Source organism: Harpegnathos saltator, unplaced genomic scaffold, assembly GCF_003227715.2.
Source record: "Harpegnathos saltator strain DR-91 unplaced genomic scaffold, Hsal_v8.6 scaffold104, whole genome shotgun sequence".
Lineage (NCBI taxonomy): Eukaryota > Metazoa > Arthropoda > Insecta > Hymenoptera > Formicidae > Harpegnathos > Harpegnathos saltator.
In genome coordinates, this window is record NW_020229878.1 from 652,596 (window position 1) to 661,082 (window position 8,487).

Consider the following 8,487-nt stretch of genomic DNA (forward strand, 5'->3'; position numbering starts at 1 on the left):
CTGGCTTGACAAGCTCGCCAGTTCGACTGCGATCGCGAAAGGCGATTGTAGTTGTAGTAGAATCGGCGAGGCGTGACCGGTACGTGGCCTGTCAACGGCTTTCAGGTCCTTTCCTGTCTTGGTCTGGTGACGTCTCGTTATGCGATTTGCGATGACGAAACGCCCGAAGCGTCGACCAACGCGTATAATTATTATCTTTAAATTGCTCCACCGTAGGTTTTAATTCCCGATCGATGTAATCGTTCGTTCGAATTTCAATTTGCGCACTTCCTCTGTTTTCTTTACGACGTTTTTCTCTTTCGTCTTCGTTAATTTCTCCCCTTCTTCTCCTCTTCGCTCAAGGTGGACTACCTTGTTTTGCGAATAAATAATATGTATCATGCAGAGTCGATACATGCCCCGCGTCTCGAAGGGACGACAGACCGGAAGACAGCGTCGTCCGACGCTTTCGTCGGCTCCGACGAAAGTAGGAAGTCAGAAATGTTGCTATCGCGAAATAATTGGTTTTGTGCCGCTCGGTCGGCCTGCCTGTTTCAATTCCCACAAATCACAACTCGCGACCGTCGTAATAAGTTCGTTATTGCGCGAAGAGTCATGCAAATAGGATATTTCCTGGTTGCAGTGTAAATTGACTGAGGCAAGGAGGAGGCAAGGGGGCAGGGAGGACTGAAAAATGTTTTTCGCGGGACGATTCGATTTGTGCTATAACGCTCGCGGCTAACCGCATACCTCGCCGCGACACGCACCGTATTAATTCGACCGGACGTTACACTCGATTCCACCATTAATGTCGCGCGTCATCGGTGATTAAACCGTAATAATATTTTTCAGCCGCCGACAATTACTCATTTCCACAAATTCCGATTGCGCCTCTCAGGAAGGGCGCTGATTAATGAAACACGGCGAGACTGCGGAGGAAGGGAAAGGCGAGAGACTGTGCGGGGAACAGGACAGAGAGGGAAAGAAAAAGACAGAGAGAGAGAGAGAGAGAGAGAGAGAGAGAGGTGAAGGAAGAGAGACAAACGAGACAAAGTGAGGGAGAATGGGAGAGCGACAGGATGAGAGAGACGGTGAAGGGGGAGGGAACAGAAAACTGAACGCAATTTCAGCCGTCAGTTCTCGCGGGAAGATAACCCCGGGAATTTATTCTCGGGAACCGATCATCCGTGAGACAGACGGCGGCTTTTTGTCGTCACCTCGTTACCGCTAACGAATGACTTCCCTGCCCCCGAATGCGCTTCGAACACACGCCTGGTCGTCCGTTTGCATTTCCGCGTTCGCTGCCCGCCCGAAATCCCCCGGACGAGCGCGCGCGCGTGCGCGCGCGCACCCCTGGAGATTTATGAATCTAATTAAATCGCCATTGGATTTAATTTAATCGCCTACGGTTCGCGCTCAAAATAACGAAGGTGCGTATGCGCGAGTGCGTGGTCGGTTGTTATACGACCTCGACGAAGTGCGCTCGCATTTGCTCGCGCGCCGCCGCGGATTAACGTATGCCGTTCCGCGCGATTTTGCCGAAATACTCGCGGATTTATATTTAAGTGGTCAGTGTTGCGTGCGGCTACGTGTGTACCGAGCACGCGCTGCTCGAAATGCGTGAGGAATTTTATCGCAGTATCAACTTCATGAAAATGTAACAATTGCGTAACGAAGTTGCCCGCGGCCAGTTATGGAGAGAAATCTCTACTCGGTGTTCATTATCGCCGTTTATAGGAGGAAATGCGAGCACGAGATTATCTGCTAATTGCAATTACGGGAACTTTTTTGATGGATTTTCACTCTTCGTTGCCACCGAGTTGCCCTCGTCTGTGTATGCGCGCGCGCGGTTAGTTGCTCGTTTCTCTTGGTTTTTATCGGTGGCAATTTCTAACTCTTCTATCGATCGCTTGAATCATTGGTGAATTTTTAAACAAGTAGCAAATCAGAAATGTTGCCATGGGACTTTTTCGATTAAAAAAACTCTTTCTCTTAAAAACGAAAAAAAAAGGAGAAGAAAGACTCTGATATGTTGTATCAGTTTTATTTATTCGTTGAGCTATTTTCGCTGTAAATGACCCAAAAATCGATATCGGAACATTCGAAACTTGATAAAACACGTTGCACACGTTGTTAACGTTTAATTTGTACGCTTATTAGTATAAAATCCCTCCCATTGCACACATTATTCATTCTAATGATTTGTTTCAATTATTCTAAAGATTTATATATGTCACAGAGATTTTTCTCACTTTGTTATTTATTTTATTTATCTTTCCGTTCTTTCATTTCGGTGCTAAAATCGGTCATAATTCTTGCGAACGTTTAGCTCGATGAGCCCGATGGTGAAGTGTTCAGGCATGCGAGAATCGATCGATTGGTCGGCATGTCAAAACGTATAAGTGCACCACTCTGCGTTCAACGTCCGTGCTCGTTGACGATTCGAGTAGACGTGAATGTAAATGCACGCAGTGCATTCCTCTCTATGAGAGGGGTTCACGTGGTACGAGGTATGATTTCGCACAGAGGATTGGGTGCATATATACGGACAACATTTTACAGGAACACGCAGTTTAGCTCGGAGGGTCGCCGGTGACTTTCTGAGCGCCGTCAGCTTCCCGTTAGCCCGAGATACGAAAAGTCCAGCTTCTCTCGTTCCTCTTGTCGTGTTTTCCTGCGAAAATCGTCGATTTTTCATGGAGTAATCACGTGTATAATCAGACGCGATCGTACATCTGGATTGATTCCGCATGATCCTGTTGGCCAATTACAGTAAATATCGAACAAGTGCGGAACGGTTATGGCGAAAGAGTGTGCTTTTTATTTTCGAGTTCTGCTTAAATTAAATGTCAAAACAAGCGTTTTGTGTCCAATGTAACAAAATGTATACCTCTTGAAATATTGCGATGGTGAAGAAAAGATCTCGTTCTCCTTTTCTCTTTTGCATGTCATAAATTAAAAGAAAGTTATCCGAATTTAATGTTTTTATTTTGTTGTATATTTAATAGATCAGAGAGAAGAGAGATTTTGCGAAAAATAAATTTATCTCATTAAAGGAAATAATAGCGAGCGAGCGAGAGAGAGAGAGAGAGAGAGAGAGAGAGAGAGAGATGGCGCATAGCGCTTTTTTTCGGAATTATTACATATGTTACGAATTTTTACAATTGTTACAATGTGTGCGTTATGATAACGACTAACTTGCATCGCATTTTTCGCGGCTGGTGTGTGCGTGTGCGAGGGAGATTAAATGATATAAATATATCGGGTGACTTTTGGAAATTTCAAAATTATCAAATTAACAAAAATCATTTATCGGCAACTTGATGCCGTCATTTCGTGCGCTTGACATTTCTTTGATTTATTTGGAAATTAGATTAATTAATTAATTACATCGCGTTAATTAGATTAACTAGATCCAGTAGGCGCGCACGTATACGTATCTACGAAAAAAAGGAAAAAAGAAAAGAGAGAGAAAGAAATGGAAAAAGAAATCCGAATCGAGCGTATGCTCTCCAAGGAAATAAGGAAATAAGGAAATAAGTAAATAAGGAAAAAAAAAAGAAGAAAAAGCAAAACGCGATAAGAGGATGCATGCGTGCATATTAAAAGCCTGACTGCTCGCGTGCACTCCAGTAATTAAATTTAATCAGCGCACGTACGCGAAATACCCACGCTGCTTGTGCACGGGTAATATTACGACGTGACGAATTTATCTATGTTACGTCGCTCTTTCTCTAAATACAAAAAAAAAAAAGAAGAGAAAAGAAAAATTATTATCACTTCGTGAGAGTGAGAGTGTTATTTTTATGACAAGTTTTACAATTTACAAGTACAATACAATGATGTACAAATACAGTACAATTTTACATATTACAAGTACAATACAATGATGCGTTTAACACCGGACAAAAACATATTTTTCTGCACACAGAGATCGAGTGGAATCATGAAAATTTATTGTGCCTGGAGTTATGCCGTACTTTGGATTCTATTGCTTTCCCGGGCCGGAAACGTCGACGGGATTCGACCAGGGAACTTGAAGTTTGGACGCGCTCCGCTCTTGGAGAGATTCGCCTGGAAAGAGCTGGATTTCGCTTATCCGAATGAACGTAGCAGGCAATTGGCGATCGCGAATGGCGAATATGTGCCGGAAAATTCTCTGCCTGTCGGCATCGAGATCTGGAAGAACAAGCTCTTCGTCACAGTACCGAGATGGCGAGATGGTGAGGAGATACCGGAAATATCGTGTCATTATCCGAAGCTCCTGAAACTTCTCCTTCTCTATCTCCCTCTCTTCCTTCCTCTCTCTCTCTCTCTCTCTCTCTCTCTCTCTCTCCCTCTCTCCCTCTCTCTCTCTCTCTCAATTAACACCTACGCGACGCGACGGACAAGCGGGTTGCGCGGCCGCAGAAATGAGACGCGACACTTCAAAGTCAGGAACCGGAAGCAGACGCCGGCATAATACGCGGAAGATCGCCGTAGGAGGTACACTCCTCGTCTGGGCGACTTCCGGCCCGCGACAAAAAGCGCCGAAAACCGCGAGCGCGCTCTCAATAGGAGCGTTTCTGTCTTTATCGACCTCCGCCCCCACCTCCGCGAGCCTGGGCCCCCGAACAGGGCCCGCAGAGGCCTTCGCCCCCTGCTCTCGCCAGAAAGGGAAACACAGGGACGAACCGGGCTTTTCATTCAGACTCCCGCTGCCCTTTATTCATCCGATTTTTTTTGCACGCTCTATGTTTATTATATACGTTGGCGCGCGCCACCGCTTTGTGCGCCACAAAGGCCGGACAATGACGGCGGCACGCTGTGTAAGGTCCTTAATGTAGTACCCTTCCGTACTTCTCCTTCACTTCCTTCGGAGACCTTCGCGACCTCTCTGTAATGCCCCTTTCCTCTCTTCCTTCTTTACACTATTTAACTTCAAACTGCATATCGATGCTCTGCGATATAATGCAGCGTGTGTTCGCGCGTCTCACACTCTTTATTAGATATTTTTCACACCGGGAATTTGCGAAAGTTCATTGGGCTTTTTAATGATGGAATGGAAACAAATCTTATTTATTTCATTTGCAAGAATATGCGAGGAAGATTAAATATATTTTGTATTTCCCGTTTGCGTTGTTATACTAAAAATATATTTTTTGTTATTATTTCGTGATTTCGCTCAGCGATATTTTTTTACCGAATAACAGCAAAACGTTTACAATAGTTACATTTCAGACAATTGTCTGAGTTTCCAAATCCATCTGCAAAGTGAGACTCACCTTTCGAGACGACGAAATTGTCGACGAACGAAATCCGACGAAGTTTCGCAGAATTTTAATATCTCGGGTGCGAATATAATCTCGAATTGCAAATAAGCAGAGAAAGTCGCTGGTGGAATGACGGAGCGGGGAAGTTTGAAGTGACATTCCATGTAACTGCAGGAATACCGGCCACGTTGAACTACATATCATTGGACACTAATCAAACCGGGTCGCCCAAACTTACGCCTTACCCGAACTGGAGGCAGAACAGGGCCGGTGTTTGCGGCAGCGGATTAACCACCGTTTACAGGTGACCGATAAGCATGCTCCCGCGATTCTCCCGCGAATCGATATGTCGCAGGAATACCTTAAGCTACGCGTAATCCACGTAAGAAACTTGAAACTTTCTCGAGACGTTCCGCGCGAATACGATGATCCCCTTCCAGGATTCACGCGGACGCGTGCGACAGATTATGGGTGTTGGACACGGGCACGATAGGAATCGGCGAAACGACCGTACAAGCCTGTCCCTACACCTTGAACGTATTCGACTTGACCACGGATAAGATCCTGAGGCAATACCGACTCAGACCGCAGGATATCAATCAGGTACACGGCTGTCTCTTTGTTCTCCCTGACGTCCTCCTTTGTCTCTTTGTTCGTTGTTTGCTCGATTAGGACTCTATTAGTTCCTCTCGGTTCTTGTTCTTTTCTTCACGCAGAACACCTTTATCGCCAACATCGCGGTCGATCTGGGCAAAGGCGGTTGCGACGACGCGTTCGCTTACGTGTCCGACGAGCTCGGCTACGGTCTGGTCGTGTATTCGTGGCAGCGGAACACATCCTGGCGTGTTACTCACAGTTACTTCATGCCGGACCCCTTGGCTGGCGACTATAACATCGGAGGGTTGAACTTCCAATGGGGCGAAGAGGGCATTTTCGGCATGAGTCTGTCGCCGATATCAGAAAACGGTTATAGAACTCTTTTCTTTCATCCTCTCAGCAGCTATCGCGAGTTCGCAGTTTCTACGAGGATCCTGAGGGACGAACAATTGTCGCGAAACAGTTACCACGAATTTCAGGTACGCTCGCTCGACGTAAGAGATCCTTAAGCGAAGCTTTTTCATCTGCTTTTATTTATAGAAAGAGATATCAGAAAGACTCTGGTCGATATTCTAAATAATAAAGTATCAACTGATATTTTAAATATTAATATTTATTGATAATGTGTGTTAATGGACATCTTAAATGTCTTCAATTAACATCGATTAATCTTAATACAGGAGCGCTTCTTTTCTTCGATTTCGCGTAAATAGATGGCATTAGTTGACTTTGGCAAGGCGACGGCGCAACTTGATAGTTGATTTAAATGAGTGATATTTTCATAATAAATTTTCGGCTCCCCGGAGTCGACGATAAAACCAAGCGCTAAGTGCTCTCTTTTCCAAGGTACTGGCGTCGAGAGGACCACTCTCTCATTGCACGGCGTCTGTGATGGACGCGAGCGGACTCCAGTTCTTCAACTTGATCGATCAGAATGCAGTCGGCTGTTGGAACTCTGCCCTGCCTTACTCGCCGGCCAATCATGCGATTGTCGCACGACACGACCGAGCCATGATATTTCCAGCCGACATCAAAGTATGAGTATTTCTCACACATAAGGCTGAATTCTCACTGTCTGTCCAGCAGATCCAGGAGTCCACCGATCCTCCGGCAAGATATTCTTTAACGCTTTTACATCGGAATAGACTCAATCATTCCGATTAACAAGAGAAAAAAAGAAAAGAAATTTGAGCCGTCCGAGAAGGATAATGAGAATTCAGCTTAATCCTCGTTAAATTCATACTTTGCCGCTTCATTGTTTATGTATAGGTGAACCGCGGCTTACTCTGGATCATGACAGATCGGATGCCGATATTTCTCCTGTCGACTCTCAATTACACGGATGTGAACTTCAGGATACTGACCACGTCGGTCCAGGAGGCGATCGCCGGGACGATATGCGATAATATGCCGTGGGGTTTCGGCGGCAATCAAATCTGGTAGGACCGACGCGTCCGGATGGCGCGTCGATCTCCGTGATTCAGGATGTAATTATCAGCGAACCGAATAAAGGCGATAACCGAAAGCGTTCGATCACATCCTCCTCCTCCTCCTCCTCCTCCTCCTCCTCCCTGCCGCTCCTCCGTGCGTCCCAACCTGAGATCGTTTTCGAGGACGCAGAGTGAATCTCGGACGTTAAACCGTGCCCGACGCGGCGAGAAACGGCTAGTTTCGACTCGTGCGGCGCGAAAATGGCGATCGAATTGGCGTGAATCAGCAAGCCCCGCAGGAGCCAGATGGCCCAACGCGGCCCATTAGTTTTGGCCCTCGTTTCCGATAATTTGAAGGCGACCCGGCCGGTCCCGCGGCCTGATATACGATCCGATATCGCTCCTTCTTCCCTCCTCCGAAAATTATCCGTTTTACGCCCCCGCCCGTAAAATATGGCCACGCGCTCCGTCCGTCTTGGTGGGGCCGCTGGAAGGACGACTGGAGAGGGCCTCGAAGCTCCCCTCTTCGAGAGGATTCGGCGCGATTCGCGCTCCTACGTGTTTCGTCTATAATATTCGCCGGCTTCTTCTTGCACTCGGCACACGTCCGATCGCTGACGCGATCGAGTCGTTGCATCGCGCGACGCTACACCGTAAATTAACGTAGCACCGAAGGTGCTTTGTTCCTTTTCTCTTCGACGTACGCCGCACGTGGTGGTGTGCCCTCATTGGCCGAGCTGGCTTGCGCCCTTTTACAGCGCTTTTAGCGTCGGAGGGAAAAGAAACGAAGTTTCGAGTCACTGAGAGAGAGAGAGAGAGAGAGAGAGAGAGAGAGAGAGAGAGACTCTGAGGACAATGAGCGCGAGCCAGTTTAGAGCAGAATAAAACGCATATCCAGCGACATTTCAAGGGTGAGCCTGTTGCGCGCGATCTATTCTCCCAGGGGAGGTCGCGCGCTCTCGCGCAAGTCTAAAATTTACATGGCTCTGCGGCTGTCGGGAGATCCGCGTACGAGATTCACGCCTCGAATGCTAATTCCGGGGGATCGATAGATCGTAGATCGCGCGGCCGCTCGCTAACTGGCGATTAGGGCGAGAGAGCAGATCGGCGGCTGCTCGATCGGCCGGCGATATCGGCGCGTTTTCAATTTGGAAAACGAGCCTTTTCGCGTGCTGCCTCCCGATCGTGATAAGGCGGAATCTTAATGGCTCCGGAGCGCTGTCTCGTTA

The 8,487-nt window shown here is 47.0% G+C and overlaps 1 protein-coding gene across 1 annotated transcript; it reads left to right on the forward strand.

Annotated features, from left to right (window-relative positions):
* The first annotated feature begins 2,556 nt into the window (after positions 1–2,556).
* Positions 2,557–7,347, forward strand: Y-y (yellow-y). Its single transcript, XM_025300046.1, has 7 exons — positions 2,557–2,751; positions 3,911–4,202; positions 5,406–5,535; positions 5,672–5,834; positions 5,948–6,307; positions 6,675–6,863; positions 7,098–7,347. Exons 2-7 carry the CDS (start codon positions 3,926–3,928, stop codon positions 7,269–7,271), a joined length of 1,293 nt encoding a protein of 430 aa, XP_025155831.1. The 5' UTR covers positions 2,557–2,751; positions 3,911–3,925; the 3' UTR covers positions 7,272–7,347.
* Positions 7,348–8,487: the final 1,140 nt, after the last annotated feature.